Genomic DNA, 17374 nt, shown 5'->3' with positions numbered 1-17374 from the left:
AATTGTATTGGCACTCACCACAGGACTGCTCAGCCTGTTCCACTCATCTACCACTGTTAGTAAACCAATTTTTGCCTATGTCCTTGTTGAATCTGAATTTATCCAGTTTGAACCCATTACTATGTGCCCTACCCGGTTCTCTTACCAACAGAACCTTATTGATATCCCACTTATTAAAGCCCTTCATCCATTTATAAACCTTGATCATGTCTGCACGCACCCTTCACCTTTCTAGAGAATGCAAGTTAAACTGTTTGAGTCTTTCTTTGTATGGCAAGTTTCGTAACCCTTGAATCATCTTAGTCATCCTCCTCTGCACTGATTCTAACATTTTGATATCCATTCTATAGTATTAAGGTGACCAGAACTGAACTGCATAATTAGGATGAGGTCTAACTAATTCTAAATATAGTTTGAGGAAAACTTTGGCGCTTCTGTTGCTTCTGCTCCTTGAAATAAAACCAAACTGTTTGCTCGATTTCTAGCTTGAATGCATTGTGCCCTTGGACAGAGATCAGAGCTCACTAAGACCGCTAAATCCCTCTCGCACCCAGACCTGCTTATGGGAGTGTCATTTAAGCAATAGTTATGTGAGGGGTTGTTCCTACCTACACTCAGAATACTGCACTTCCCTACATTGAACTCCATCTGCCATTTATCCACCCAGTCATACAATCTGTTTAGTTCATCCTGGAGAATACTAGCGTCTCGATCCGACTCAATTACTCTACTGATCTTGGTATCATCAGCAAATTTACTGACATCACTACTAATTCCTGTGTCTAAGTCATTGATATAAATAATAAACGAGAGTGAACCTAATATTGAACCTTATGGGACCCCACTTGTAACACATCCCCAGTCAAATCTTTTACCATTGATTTGCACTCTTTGCTTCCTATTGCTAAGCCACGCCTTGACCCAGTTCAAAACTTTACCCTCTATTCCGTGAGCCTGTAATTTAAGCAACAATCGGTGGTGAGGAACTTTGTCAAACGCTTTACTAAAATCAAGATAGATTACATTATAATTATCATCTCTGTCTACTGCCTCAAATACTCTATTGTAGAAGGACAAGAGATTGGTGAGGCATGGCCTGCCTTTCGTGAATCCATGCTGCGAGTCTTGAATTAAGCTGTGTTGGTGAATGATGGTGGTGGATGGGTGAGGGTTGGTGTTGATTAGTAGTGTAGAGTGGTGATGGTGGTGGTGGTGGTGGTCAGTACTGACCAGTGGTGGATATGTGAGAGAAAAAAAAAAAGAGAGAGAAAAAGCTGGTGAATGCAAGAGTTAACAAGTATCATCATTCTCTCATCTCTTTCCCCAGTAAACACAGTAACACACTTTTATTCTTAATCTCCCTCCAACAACTTCATTCTTTTGCAAGGAGAGAACAAAGACACACTCACACTAGATTTGACACTTAGGGTCTGTATTACAAGTCCAATCCGAGAAGTTTTGGGTCCCTACAAAGGTCGGTTTAGGGTCTGTATTATAAGTCCAATCCAAGAAGTTTTGGGTCCCTACAAAGGTCGGTTTAGGGTCTGTATTACAAGTCCAATCCAAGAAGTTTTGGGTCCCTACAAAGGTCGGTTTAGGGTCTGTATTACAAGTCCAATCCAAGAAGTTTTGGGTCCCTACAAAGGTCGGTTTAGGGTCTGTATTATAAGTCCAATCCAAGAAGTTTTGGGTCCCTACAAAGGTCGGTTTAGGGTCTGTATTACAAGTCCAATCCAAGAAGTCTTGGGTCCCTACAAAGGTCGGTTTAGGGTCTGTATTATAAGTCCAATCCAAGAAGTTTTGGGTCCCTACAAAGGTCGGTTTAGGGTCTGTATTATAAGTCCAATCCAAGAAGTTTTGGGTCCCTACAAAGGTCGGTTTAGGGTCTGTATTATAAGTCCAATCCGAGAAGTTTTGGGTCCCTACAAAGGTCGGTTTAGGGTCTGTATTACAAGTCCAATCTGAGAAGTTTTGGGTCCCTACAAAGGTCGGTTTAGGGTCTGTATTATAAGTCCAATCCAAGAAGTTTTGGGTCCCTACAAAGGTCGGTTTAGGGTCTGTATTATAAGTCCAATCCGAGAAGTTTTGGGTCCCTACAAAGGTCAGTTTAGGGGCTGTATTAGAAGTCCAATCCCAAAAGTTTTGGGTCCCTACAAAGGTCGGTTTAGGGGCTGTATTATAAGTCCAATCCCAAAAGTTTTGGGTCCCTACAAAGGTCAGTTTAGGGTCTGTATTATAAGTCCAATCCCAAAAGTTTTGGGTCCCTACAAAGGTCGGTTTAGGGGCTGTATTAGAAGTCCAATCCCAAAAGTTTTGGGTCCCTACAAAGGTCGGTTTAGGGTCTGTATTATAAGTCCAATCCCAAAAGTTTTGGGTCCCTACAAAGGTCGGTTTAGGGGCTGTATTATAAGTCCAATCCCAGAAGTTTCAGATCCCTACAAAGGTCGGTTTAGGGGCTGTATTACAAGTCCAATCCCAGAAGTTTCAGATCCCTACAAAGGTCGGTTTAGGGGCTGTATTACAAGTCCAATCCCAGAAGTTTCAGATCCCTACAAAGGTCGGTTTAGGGGCTGTATTACAAGTCCAGTCCCAGAAGTTACAGGTCCCTACAGAGTTCAGGATGAGTAACTCTGTAGGGACCCGAAACTTCTCGGATTGGGCTTGTAATACGGCCCACATTCCTTCTCCTGCTGTTGTTATTGTTATTATTATATTCTCTTATCATAGCTGTAACCTGAAGAATATGAGCTATTGTATCATTTGGCTGTATTTCACCCTTCATATGAGATCAAAATCTTTCGTTAGGACATATTCCGACAGCTGTGAACATTTGATAACTCGTTTTGAAAACTAATACTTTTTTCTTTATGCAAATATCATATTGTCCTTTTTTTGGTCTATCCCCATGTAACACAAAAAAAGTAAACAAAACACTCCACAGCTTGTTTTTACTATGAAAGCAAATTAACCGCATTCCATGTCTTTTTTTTATTCCACCATCAATAGTAGATAAAACTAAATTCAGAGCACTTGTTTGCCATTAGGAGTAAACAAACCACAAATGTCATTCCACAGCACCTTTTCAAACTAACTAAACCACATCACAGCACTTTTTTACCATCAAAAGTTACTAAATCTCACTTCACAACACTTTTCCCCCACTATAAGTAAACAAACCTCACTTCACAGCACTTTTCCACCATTATAAGTAAACAAACCTCACTTCACAGCACTTTTCCACCATTATAAGTAAACAAACCTCACTTCACAACACTTTTCCCCCATAATAAGTAAACAAACCTCACTTCACAACACTTTTCCACCATTATAAGTAAACAAACCTCACTTCACAACACTTTTCCACCATTATAAGTAAACAAACCTCACTTCACAACACTTTTCCACCATTATAAGTAAACAAACCTCACTTCACAACACTTTTCCACCATTATAAGTAAACAAACCTCACTTCACAACACTTTTCCACCATTATAAGTAAACAAACCTCACTTCACAACACTTTTCCACCATTATAAGTAAACAAACCACTTCACAACACTTTTCCACCATTATAAGTAAACAAACCTCACTTCACAACACTTTTCCACCATTATAAGTAAACAAACTTCACTTCACAGCACTTTTCCACCATTATAAGTAAACAAACCTCACTTCACAACACTTTTCCACCATTATAAGTAAACAAACCTCACTTCACAACACTTTTCCACCACTATAAGTAAACAAACCTCACTTCACAACACTTTTCCACCATTATAAGTAAACAAACCTCACTTCACAGCACTTTTCCACCATTATAAGTAAACAAACCTCACTTCACAACACTTTTCCACCATTATAAGTAAACAAACCTCACTTCACAACACTTTTCCACCATTATAAGTAAACAAACCTCACTTCACAACACTTTTCCACCATTATAAGTAAACAAACCACTTCACAACACTTTTCCACCATTATAAGTAAACAAACTTCACTTCACAGCACTTTTCCACCATTATAAGTAAACAAACTTCACTTCACAGCACTTTTCCACCATTATAAGTAAACAAACTTCACTTCACAGCACTTTTCCACCATTATAAGTAAACAAAGCTTACTTCACAGCATTTTTCACCATTATAAGTAAACAAACTTCAATTCACAGCACTTTTCCACCATTAACCCGGTAACTGTGGGGATCATGTTTCTTAAAGGCCCCTCTAAGCGAGAAAAATGAGAAACAATCATCACTCACGCAAACCATTTCATAATATATATCAACGCATTTGTGATCAGTTTATGCATCATCTATTTTTTGGGGTTTATATCATGGCACAAATTTGGCCCATAGCTGCTACACGGTAAAGCCACAAATTTGGCCTTTAGCTGCCACCTGGTTAAAGGCCCCTCTAAGCGAGAAAAAATGAGAAAAAAATCATCACTCACGCAAACCATTTCATAATATATAGCAACGTATTTGTGATCAGTTTATGCATCATCTATTTTTGGGGGTTTATATCATGGCAAAAATTTGGCCAGTCGCTGGTACATGGTAAAGCCACAAATTTGGCCCGTTGCTGGTTCATTGTAAAGCCACAAATTTGGCCCGTCGCTGCTACACGGTAAAGCCACAAATTTGGCCCGTCGCTGGTTCATTGTAAAGCCACAAATTTGGCCCGTCGCTGCTACACGGTAAAGCCACAAATTTGGCCCGTCACTGCTACTGGGTTAAAAGTAAACAAAGCTCACTTCACAACACTTTTCTGCTATAGAACTTCAATCTAGCCCACTTTTGCTGCACTTTCTCATCCTGAAACATTAAACACCATTGCACACTTTCTGGCCTCTAATTCTTTTTTCTCTTGCTGGAGCAGTGTCTAGCAGGCTTTATTTTTATTGTTGTTATTTTTGTTTTTTGCCCTTGAGCTGCCTACTTTGCTGCAAGAATAAAAAAAAACTTACGTGTTCATTTCTGTATCAGCACTTCTAAGATTTATTTTCACCTTTCACTTCTCTGGCCTTGATGACACAGCTTGTTTTGATCATCTTAGGTGTTGAATTAACCATATAAAAATCACTGATAGCATTTATAGGTGTTGAATTAACCATATAAAAATCACTGATAGCATTTATAGGTGTTGAATTAACCATATAAAAATCACTGATGGCATTTATAGGTGTTGAATTAACCATATAAAAATCACTGATAGCATTTATAGGTGTTGAATTAACCATATAAAAATCACTGATGGCATTTATAGGTGTTGAATTAACCATATAAAAATCACTGATGGCATTTATAGGTGTTGAATTAACCATATAAAAATCACTGATAGCATTTATAGGTGTTGAATTAACCATATAAAAATCACTGATGGCATTTATAGGTGTTGAATTAACCATATAAAACACTGATGGCATTTATAGGTGTTGAATTAACCATATAAAAATCACTGATAGCATTTATAGGTGTTGAATTAACCATATAAAAATCACTGATGGCATTTATAGGTGTTGAATTAACCATATAAAAATCACTGATGGCATTTATAGGTGTTGAATTAACCATATAAAAATCACTGATGGCATTTATAGGTGTTGAATTAACCATATAAAAATCACTGATGGCATTTATAGGTGTTGAATTAACCATATAAAAATCACTTGGCATTTATAGGTGTTGAATTAACCATATAAAAATCACTGATAGCATTTATAGGTGTTGAATTAACCATATAAAAATCACTGATGGCATTTATAGGTGTTGAATTAACCATATAAAAATCACTTGGCATTTATAGGTGTTGAATTAACCATATAAAAATCACTGATGGCATTTATAGGTGTTGAATTAACCATATAAAAATCACTGATGGCATTTATAGGTGTTGAATTAACCATATAAAAATCACTTGGCATTTATAGGTGTTGAATTAACCATATAAAAATCACTGATGGCATTTATAGGTGTTGAATTAACCATATAAAAATCACTGATGGCATTTATAGGTGTTGAATTAACCATACAAAAATCACTGATAGCATTTATAGGTGTTGAATTAACCATATAAAAATCACTGATAGCATTTATAGGTGTTGAATTAACCATATAAAAATCACTGATGGCATTTATAGGTGTTGAATTAACCATATAAAAATCACTTGGCATTTATAGGTGTTGAATTAACCATATAAAAATCACTGATAGCATTTATAGGTATTGAATTAACCATATAAAAATCACTGATAGCATTTATAGGTGTTGAATTAACCATATAAAAATCACTGATGGCATTTATAGGTGTTGAATTAACCATATAAAAATCACTGATAGCATTTATAGGTGTTGAATTAACCATATAAAAATCACTGATAGCATTTATAGGTGTTGAATTAACCATATAAAAATCACTGATAGCATTTATAGGTGTTGAATTAACCATATAAAAATCACTGATGGCATTTATAGGTGTTGAATTAACCATATAAAAATCACTGATAGCATTTATAGGTGTTGAATTAACCATATAAAAATTACTGTTGGCATTTGTAGGTGTTGAATTAACCATATAAAAATCACTGATGGCATTTATAGGTGTTGAATTAACCATATAAAAATCACTGATAGCATTTATAGGTGTTGAATTAACCATATAAAAATTACTGTTGGCATTTGTAGGTGTTGAATTAACCATAAAAAAAATCACTTGGCATTTGTAGGTGTTGAATTAACCATAAAAAAAATCACTTGGCATTTGTAGGTGTTGAATTAACCATAAAAAAAATCACTTGGCATTTGTAGGTGTTGAATTAACCATAAAAAAAATCACTTGGCATTTGTAGGTGTTGAATTAACCACAAAAAAAATCACTTATGGCATTTATAAGTACATTCGGATGGCTTTGAGGGAAACACTACTTGATGGTACAGTCCTTGAATGGTTGTATTAAGCTTTGAGGGAAACACTACTTGATGGTACAGTCCTTGAATGGATGTAGTAAGCTTTGAGGGAAACACTTCTTGATGGTACAGTCCTTGAATGGTTGTATTAAGCTTTGAGGGAAACACTTCTTGATGGTACAGTCCTTGAATGGTTGTATTAAGCTTTGAGGGAAACACTACTTGATGGTACAGTCCTTGAATGGTCATATTAAGTAAGGTTCTGTTGAAGGTGTATATAAAAATAGCAGTTACCTTAGGCTTTTTCATTCCCTCCTCACATGTAATCTTGGATGTTAGTGTTTGTCTCATTATTGATATCCCTCCCTTCTTACCCCTTGCTCCTTCCTCTTCAGTAACAACAAAAGTTTTATCTCTATTGCTCTATCTATTTATCTATCTATCTCATTCACAGGTGCATTTGGAGGGGTGCGGGGGAAGCATTACTTGGCAGTGCAGTCTCTGGATGGCTGCCTTGTGGTGTACGAGCAGGAGAGCTTATCATTCACCACCTTCCTGCCGGGCTGCCTCCTGCCGGGCCCCATCGCTTACCTCCCCAAGGCTGACGCTCTTGTGACTGTGGCTGCTGACTGGTCCCTGCAGTGCTATAGGTGTGTGTGTCTGTGTGTGTGTGTGTGTGTGTGTGTGTGTGTGTGTGTGTGTGTATTTCCCTTTTTGTGGTTTACAGGGCCTGAATTAAGCTTGGATAGTCCTGTCTCCTTGTTTATATTTGTCCAACCTCTCCTTCATTTGCTGGACACTTCCTGCCTCCACAGTCTCTTCCTATTGACCATTCCACTCATCTACACGTCTGTGTACTCTGGGGCATTCGTGACAGCTGGTGGTGGGAGGCTGTTATCATTGTTCACTGTCCTAAGCACTTCCTGGTAGGTGCCTGTCGTCCTTCATTCTTCAGATAGGGCAATAGCCGTTATTGCTGCAACCTTGAGTTGGTTTCCTAATGAACCGAGTTGTAGGTGAGTCAGATTGTTGTTGGCTACATAAGGATACAACTGGTTAGGCTTCAGCTTGTTGGCCTTTACCCTGCCACGCTTGTTTTGTAGGGGCCGCTTTCTCTTGCAACATTTTGTGCCCATGCATGAGTTCTGGCATGAACACAGGAGACGTTTCTGCTCCCTTGTGGAGCACTCCTGCCATATGCCACTGAACACACTTTGTAGTCCTGTGGCTGTGTGCACTCTTGTGTTGTGTGTCCTTCAATCTGGTAGCATTTGAAGCACACCATAAGTGGGATGAACTATTCCACCTCTAGTTGGTCTGAGGTTGAGGACTTTCAATCCCTGCCAGCAGAAAGTGGCAGCCATGTCTCGTGTTGTGAACATGACTTTGTAGGTGTGGCTTTTCGGGAAGCGAACGACCTCCGTAACCGATGCTCAGTCCTGTAGCCGTTCAATATCATCCTTGATATGACTCTCATCTTAGTCTGCCAGGCCCCATACATTCTTTATTATAATGTTCTTGTGGCATTTAACTTCTGGGGGAGTGTAGAGATTGAACCCACTTTGCTGGGGACTTTGGCAGTTGTGTCCTGGAATGTGTGGTCATATGGTGAGAAACAGGGCCAGGTATAGTAGCCCCAGCACTGTGAGTGAAGGCTTTAACCCCTTAGGGACACCCGTCCCACCTGCAGCCAAACGGTGGTTTACCGTCGCAGGACGCATGTCCCGCCTGTGGACGGCCCATTTTCTTTGAATTTCACTCGCTTTCTCAGTGTCCTTTACCGCTTCCCTACTCAGATAAACACTCTCTGGCAACCCCCACGCAGTAGACAAACAAACATACACCTAACCACACAGTCACACACCCGTACATGATGGAGGGTGGAAGCGAGACCCCACCCTCTCCCCAGCCGTCCACTTCCACCGGCGCTCATCCACGTCGTGTTGCTAAGAAGAGAAAAAAAAAAACACTAGTGGTGATGTTAGGCGAGCCCCTGACTTTTTTGACAGTGATTTTACAGTGTCGAGTGACAGTGAAAGGGATGCTGATGACCTCAAAGCTGAGACTTCACCAGATTCAGACTTTTCTGATGACGGAATGCATCCTCCCCCATTCGCCTCCACCCCTTCCAAGGGAAGAGGCCATCACCTTCATCCACCTCTCCATACAGTGTCTTCCTCTGATAGTGAAGACACACCACAATGCGGGAGTCAGTGTGGCCAGAGGAGACCAAGGCGGCGCACATGTGCGGCACGTGCTGGGAGGCTATCATCTTCCCGTGGGCGCCAAGCCACTGATACACCCCTGCCTTCATATATTGATCCAGATAAGTACAATTGGGTGCCATGTGAGTCTTTTCCTGGTCATTCATATGAATTTGATGATAGTTTTTCTGGAGTAGCACCAGAGGTAAGGAGGAGTGTTGATGATGGGTCGGATTCTTTTCTGCCATATTTCAGGTTGTTTTTTGATGATATGATCATGACCCATATTGTTGATGAGACTAACAAGTATTTCCAGCAATCAGGGGGAGTTGAGGGTAGTACTCAATTCTCCCCTGACCGACGCTGGAAAGACACGACTGTTGACGAACTGTTGGTCCTCTTGGCTCTTGTCATGCTCATGCCACTTAGCAAGAAAGCTTACATAAAAGATTACTGGATAAAGAGTACTCTGCTCCCTACTGAAATCTTTGGGAAATTCATGACACGTGACCAATTCCTGAGACTGAAGTTTTATCTGCACTTCATCGACAATGCTTTCATTGACAACACTGACAAAATGTTCAGAATTAGGCCTGTGTATGAACACATAAATAATATATTTACACAACTGTTCACCCCGTTTCAGAAACTTGTTATTGATGAGTCATTGGTTTTATTCAGAGGAAATATTGGTTTCAGGCAATACATAAAGACAAAGAGGCATAGATTTGGTCTGAAGCTGTTTGTTCTTTGTTGTTGCAAGACTGGTGCAATAATGAGATCAATTTTGTACACAGGTAAGACCACAGAAGTTCCTCATGACGACCCACTTGGCTTTTCTGTTGCGGTTGTGAGAAAACTGCTCGAGCCTTACATGAACAAAGGACACATACTCCACACTGATAATTACTACACTTCAGCTCATTTGTCGACATACTTACATGACAGTAAAACTGGCTCGTGTGGTACAGTTCGTACACACAGGAAAAATATGCCAACGTTTCGACACTTAGACAGAGGGGAAACAGACATTCAGACATGTGACACAATGATTGCTATTTCATGGGCTGATAAGTGTACAGTGAACATGCTTTCGACTATCCACCATGGGACAGTGCTTGACACAGGACGTGTTGACCGTGCCACAGGTGAGACGCAGCGAAAACCTGACTGTGATTGACCACACATTGAACATGAGACCGGCAGACAAAGCTGACATGCAGGTAGGCAGTGTAGAATGTGTACGAAAGACAAGTAAATGGTGGAAAAAATCTTGGGCGTAGAAGGTGTCATGTGTGTTCAAACACGAACTGCCGCCCAAGAAAACCAAGTCAAAAAACATCCTGGATGTGCAGTGAATGCAAAGTGCCCCTGTGTGTAGGCGACTGCTTCAGGGACTTCCATAAATATAAGCAATACTGAATGGCAGCTTTCAGCTAATGTAAATATTATATATAGTTAAGTTGTTTATTTTTTGTAGTATTTCGTTGTTCTGCTGATACATAAAATTATATGGGGAATTTTTACATAAAGCAATCCACAGTATTTTTTTACCTCAGGTGCACACAAAAGCATTAGTATTAGTAATTATTTTTTTTCATACAGATCACATGGCAACCAATGTACTTTATAAATATATGTTGGTGTGGGTGAGTCACGTGGCGTTGGTGTGGGTGAGTCACGTGGTGTTGGTATGGGTGAGTCACGTGGCGTTGGTATGGGTGAGTCACGTGGCATTGGTATGGGTGAGTCACGTGGCGTTGGTATGGGTGAGTCACGTGGCGTTGGTGTGATTGAGTCACGTGGTGTTGGTATGGGTGAGTCACGTGGTGTTGGTGTGGGTGAGTCACGTGGCGTTGGTATGGGTGAGTCACGTGGCGTTGGTATGGGTGAGTCACGTGGCATTGGTATGGGTGAGTCACGTGGTGTTGGTATGGGTGAGTCACGTGGCATTGGTGTGGGTGAGTCACGTGGTGTTGGTATGGGTGAGTCACGTGGCGTTGGTATGGGTGAGTCACGTGGTGTTGGTATGGGTGAGTCACGTGGCATTGGTGTGGGTGAGTCACGTGGCGTTGGTATGGGTGAGTCACGTGGCATTGGTATGGGTGAGTCACGTGGCATTGGTATGGGTGAGTCACGTGGCGTTGGTATGGGTGAGTCACGTGGCATTGGTATGGGTGAGTCACGTGGCATTGGTATGGGTGAGTCACGTGGCGTTAGTATGGGTGAGTCACGTGGCGTTGGTATGGGTGAGTCACGTGGCATTGGTATGGGTGAGTCACGTGGCATTGGTATGGGTAAGTCACGTGGCATTGGTATGGGTGAGTCACGTGGCATTGGTATGGGTGAGTCACGTGGCGTTGGTATGGGTGAGTCACGTGGCATTGGTATGGGTGAGTCACGTGGCGTTGGTATGGGTGAGTCACGTGGCATTGGTATGGGTGAGTCACGTGGCATTGGTATGGGTAAGTCACGTGGCGTTGGTATGGGTGAGTCACGTGGCATTGGTATGGGTGAGTCACGTGGCATTGGTATAGGTGAGTCACGTGTCATTGGTATGGGTGAGTCACGTGGCATTGGTATGGGTGAGTCACGTGGCATTGGTGTGGGTGAGTCACGTGGCATTGGTGTGGGTGAGTCACGTGGCATTGGTATGGGTGAGTCACGTGGCGTTGGTATGGGTGAGTCACGTGGCGTTGGTGTGGGTGAGTCACGTGGCATTGGTGTGGGTGAGTCACGTGGCGTTGGTGTGGGTGAGTCACGTGGCATTGGTGTGGGTGAGTCACGTGGCGTTGGTATGGGTGAGTCACGTGGCGTTGGTGTGGGTGAGTCACGTGGCATTGGTGTGGGTGAGTCACGTGGCGTTGGTATGGGTGAGTCACGTGGCGTTGGTATGGGTGAGTCACGTGGCATTGGTGTGGGTGAGTCACGTGGCGTTGGTGTGGGTGAGTCACGTGGCGTTGGTGTGGGTGAGTCACGTGGCATTGGTGTGGGTGAGTCACGTGGCGTTGGTGTGGGTGAGTCACGTGGCGTTGGTATGGGTGAGTCACGTGGCATTGGTGTGGGTGAGTCACGTGGCGTTGGTATGGGTGAGTCACGAGGCATTGGTGTGGGTGAGTCACGTGGCATTGGTATGGGTGAGTCACGTGGCGTTGGTATGGGTGAGTCACGTGGCGTTGGTATGGGTGAGTCACGTGGCGTTGGTGTGGGTGAGTCACGTGGCATTGGTGTGGGTGAGTCACGTGGCGTTGGTATGGGTGAGTCATGTGGCGTTGGTGTGGGTGAGTCACGTGGCGTTGGTATGGGTGAGTCACGTGGCATTGGTATGGGTGAGTCACGTGGCATTGGTATGGGTGAGTCACGTGGCGTTGGTATGGGTGAGTCACGTGGCATTGGTATGGGTGAGTCACGTGGCATTGGTATGGGTGAGTCACGTGGCGTTGGTATGGGTGAGTCACGTGGCATTGGTATGGGTGAGTCACGTGGCGTTGGTGTGGGTGAGTCATGTGGCGTTGGTGTGGGTGAGTCACGTGGCATTGGTATGGGTGAGTCACGTGGCATTGGTATGGGTGAGTCACGTGGCGTTGGTATGGGTGAGTCACGTGGCGTTGGTATGGGTGAGTCACGTGGCATTGGTGTGGGTGAGTCACGTGGCGTTGGTATGGGTGAGTCACGTGGCATTGGTGTGGGTGAGTCACGTGGCGTTGGTATGGGTGAGTCACGTGGCATTGGTATGGGTGAGTCACGTGGCGTTGGTATGGGTGAGTCATGTGGCGTTGGTGTGGGTGAGTCACGTGGCGTTGGTATGGGTGAGTCACGTGGCATTGGTATGGATGAGTCACGTGGCGTTGGTATGGGTGAGTCACGTGGCATTGGTATGGGTGAGTCACGTGGCATTGGTGTGGGTGAGTCATGTGGCGTTGGTGTGGGTGAGTCACGTGGCATTGGTATGGGTGAGTCACGTGGCATTGGTATGGGTGAGTCACGTGGCATTGGTGTGGGTGAGTCATGTGGCGTTGGTGTGGGTGAGTCACGTGGCGTTGGTATGGGTGAGTCACGTGGCATTGGTATGGGTGAGTCATGTGGCGTTGGTGTGGGTGAGTCACGTGGCATTGGTATGGGTGAGTCACGTGGCATTGGTATGGGTGAGTCACGTGGCATTGGTATGGGTGAGTCACGTGGCATTGGTATGGGTGAGTCACGTGGCATTGGTATGGGTGAGTCACGTGGCATTGGTATGGGTGAGTCACGTGGCATTGGTATGGGTGAGTCACGTGGCATTGGTATGGGTGAGTCACGTGGCATTGGTATGGGTGAGTCACGTGGCATTGGTGTGGGTGAGTCATGTGGCGTTGGTGTGGGTGAGTCACGTGGCGTTGGTATGGGTGAGTCACGTGGCATTGGTATGGGTGAGTCACGTGGCATTGGTATGGGTGAGTCACGTGGCATTGGTATGGGTGAGTCACGTGGCATTGGTGTGGGTGAGTCATGTGGCGTTGGTGTGGGTGAGTCACGTGGCATTGGTATGGGTGAGTCACGTGGCATTGGTATGGGTGAGTCACGTGGCATTGGTGTGGGTGAGTCATGTGGCGTTGGTGTGGGTGAGTCACGTGGCATTGGTATGGGTGAGTCATGTGGCGTTGGTGTGGGTGAGTCACGTGGCGTTGGTATGGGTGAGTCACGTGGCGTTGGTATGGGTGAGTCATGTGGCGTTGGTGTGGGTGAGTCACGTGGCGTTGGTATGGGTGAGTCACGTGGCATTGGTATGGATGAGTCACGTGGCGTTGGTATGGGTGAGTCACGTGGCATTGGTATGGATGAGTCACGTGGCGTTGGTGTGGGTGAGTCACGTGGCGTTGGTGTGGGTGAGTCACGTGGCATTGGTATGGGTGAGTCACGTGGCATTGGTATGGATGAGTCACGTGGCGTTGGTATGGGTGAGTCACGTGGCATTGGTATGGATGAGTCACGTGGCGTAGGGAGGGGTGAGTCACGTGGCGTGGGTATGGGTGAGTCACTGCTGGTATGGGTGGGTGAGTCACGTGGCGTTGGTATGGGTGAGTCACGTTGGTATGGGTGAGTCACGTATGCTGGTGGTGAGTCACGTGGCGTTGGTATGGGTGAGTCACATGGCGTTGGCGTGGGTGAGTCACGTGGCGTTGGTATGGGTGAGTCACGTGGCGTTGGTGTGGGTGAGTCACGTGGCGTTGGTGTGGGTGAGTCACGTGGCGTTGGTGTGGGTGAGTCACGTGGCGTTGGTGTGGATGAGTCACGTGGCGTTGGTGTGGATGAGTCACGTGGCGTTGGTGTGGGTGAGTCACGTGGCTGGCCGGGAAATGAGTGGCTAAGGGGCGGGTGGCCTGGAATTTTCCATTGACCCTTCTCCCTGGTATGTGCTCCGCCCCCCTCCCTTCCCCTCATCCCCACCACCACACCTGACATGACCTGTGTCTTCTGTAAACTTCCTCTCCTGTCGTCTGCCTTGTGACAAAGGAAGCCGAGCGCGTGTACACGTGACCGCCAGAAATTTGCTCCAACCTCCAACTTCTAGACCTCCTTTAGATGAGTTGTTGTTTTTTTCTTGTGTTTTCTCAAATTACTATGCATTTCTGTGTTTGGCTTGCTCATATCTACAACTTTTGTTCAGTTACTAATATACCATCAGAAAGCACTTGAAAACTCTAAAACTTTTGTTAAATCAATGTTTTTGAAATACACACAGGCGATTATTTTTTGCGTCCCTAAGGGGTTAAGGAACACAGGGCTTGTTCACCTCACAGTACGGGTAGTGGCGGAAGCAATCAAGGGGAGTATAGTGTGCTGGGCAGTGTACTGGGCAAGGGTGTGGTGTAATGACTGGTTTTATTAGTTGTGGTGGTGGTGGTACCGGCCCCAGGCACCGCTGGAGACACACGTCCACACACCACACTGCCCCTGGGCACTCCACCCATCCTAACCCTAACACCTCCCCCTCCCCTCCCCCCCACAGATACCAGTCAGTGGCAGTTGCATCAGACAGCAGCGACAACAATAATCCATCCAGTAATAACAACAACAGCAGCATAAACAACCCAAGGAGCACAAGTGGGGGCCGACGACTCACCCCAGACTGGACACAGATGCTTGGGGAGGCAGCGGTGGACTTGGCTGTAGTGAGGGATGGTGGGGGAGAGGAGGGGGGGAAGGCAGGCAAGAGTGTGGAGGGGGGCGCCTCCGGGCCTGTGAGTCTGCTTGTGTTGACGCAGCGAGGCATTCACTGCTTCAAAGAGTCGGGTGTGCTCAAGTTTGTGAAGAAACTTGAATATGACCCGGCCTGCTTCACCGCCTTTGTCGTGGGTGAGTCTTGTGCTGGTTGTAGTGCATCTTGTTGTGGTAGTGTTGGAAGCATAATTGGTAGTAGTAGTAGAAGTAGTAGTGGTGGTTGTAGTGCATCTTGTTGTGGTAGTGTTGGAAGCATAATTGGTAGTAGTGGTAGAAGTAGTAGTGGAGGTTAAAGTATTACCCAAAGCAGCAGACATGAAACTTTTACAGAGTTTTTTTATTATTATTCCTATTACTTCAGATTTTGTTTCATAATATTATTAATGCTGCAATATTTAGTTTAATCATTCACCATTAATCACAGTGGCAAACAAAAGTCCCAAAGTTTTCATTCTATCGGACAATCAAAATTTACCAAATTTTGATGAAAATCCACATTTGTTAAGGTGTTAAAACTTACTTCCACAGCACACAAAGGCATATATATTCCCAAACACAAATATTACAATTTTTAAATTCTGCCTTTTTTAATTCTGTCGTTTTGTTTTAACCCAGTATCAGCGACGGGCCAAATTTGTGGCTTTACCATGTACCAGCGACAGGCCAAATTTGTGGCTTTACCGTGTACCAGCGATGGGCCAAATTTGTGGCTTTACCATGTTCCAGCGACAGGCCAAATTTGTGGCTTTACCTTGTACCAACAATGGGCCAAATTTTTTCCATGATATAAACTCCCAAAAGTAGATGATGCATAAACTGATCACAAATGTGTTGATATATATTATGAAATGGTTGGCGTGAGGGATGATTTTTTCTGGCTTAGAGGGGCCATTAAGAAACATGATCCCCGCAGCTACCACCGGGTTAAGTTGATGGAAATTTTGGATGAAATGCTTTGCTTGTGCAGTGAAGTGAAGTGAGGGAAATAGTGATCTTTGTTTACTTTGTTTGTTAAACATATTTGAAAGGATACGCTTTATGGAGTCTGTATAAATGATCTTAAACAATTGATCTGTATGCATGATATTATTCTAAAATACTCTAAGGAGTTAACACCTACTGATTATTTATAGAATACATGTCCCTAAGGGGGAATTGGGTCTAACCGGGCACCTGCGGCACATGGAGATAAGGTTGGCAGGGGAAGAGTAGGGTGTGGGAGAGGTGCCTGGAGGGGCAGAGGGCACGTGAGCTGCCCACGCACTGAAACACGCCAGTCAGTAGACGCAGCACCGTCACACTGAAACATTCAAATGCCAAAATTTAACTCTGCAGGAAGAATATGACGCGGGTAGCCTGGCACTGGGGTGTCAGAATGCATTTACTGGTCTCATGGATGGTCTGTAGATAATAAGAATAACTTAAACAGGGAAACTAGTGGATTTAGGAATAGTCAGTCTGGGTTTGGGACGAGAGATAGTTGCTGTTTAGCCACTTCCTTGGAGGTTCTTCCACTCTTAATTTCTGTGAATGTAAGGGACTAATTGTGTATATATTATATACTATTCATTCCTGTGGCTATAAGTTGTCTGGAAGCAGTCAATCCATACCCTGACTCTCAACCCCCCACAGACAATGCTATACACGTGTGCGTCGCCAGCCACACACACACGCTGCTGGTGTACAAGGAGACACAGTTAAAGTGGGCCTCGCAGCTCCAGTTCATCCCTGTGGCTCTAACACGTGCTGACTTCCCAGTAAGTTTGTGTATGTGTGTGTGTGTGTGTGTGTGTGTGTGTTCCCATCTTGTAGTTTTTACCTACATGTATTTTTGCAGGTTGTACCCAATCTCACTTGTCCCATATTTTTCACCTTTTGCCATATATAATTCCTTCAAATTCTTGGCACATATGATTTAGTTCAGGACAGAGTATGACCAAGGAGTGATGTGGCAGTGTCAGGGGTGGCAGTGTCAGGGGTGGCAGTGTGGGCCCCTTGTAGAGTTTGTTTACACTGTTGTCGTAAGCTTGGCAGGAATTTCAAATTTATGCTGCACATTTGAGAAT

General features: G+C 44.2%; 1 protein-coding gene and 1 long non-coding RNA gene across 3 annotated transcripts in view; both read left to right on the top strand.

The window, feature by feature from the left end:
- The window catches only part of LOC127000659 (protein PTHB1-like), a 99042-nt gene that overhangs the window by 19908 nt on the left and 61760 nt on the right, over positions 1–17374 (top strand). For both annotated transcript variants that reach the window (XM_050864632.1, XM_050864630.1), the window contains exons 5-7: positions 7358–7553; positions 15097–15443; positions 16941–17065. In XM_050864632.1, the coding sequence (XP_050720589.1) occupies positions 7358–7553; positions 15097–15443; positions 16941–17065 (668 nt within the window). The remainder of the gene's footprint in view (positions 1–7357; positions 7554–15096; positions 15444–16940; positions 17066–17374) is intronic.
- Positions 1232–2151, top strand: LOC127000668 (uncharacterized). The gene is made up of 3 exons (XR_007754377.1): positions 1232–1645; positions 1874–1930; positions 1988–2151. It is a non-coding gene; the product is annotated as an uncharacterized LOC127000668 (long non-coding RNA).

This window comes from Eriocheir sinensis, chromosome 19 (genome assembly GCF_024679095.1).
Source record: "Eriocheir sinensis breed Jianghai 21 chromosome 19, ASM2467909v1, whole genome shotgun sequence".
In the NCBI taxonomy this organism is placed as follows: Eukaryota; Metazoa; Arthropoda; class Malacostraca; order Decapoda; family Varunidae; genus Eriocheir; species Eriocheir sinensis.
The sequence above is the reverse complement of the archived record's forward strand: the minus strand, read 5'-3'. Positions and strand labels throughout refer to the sequence as shown.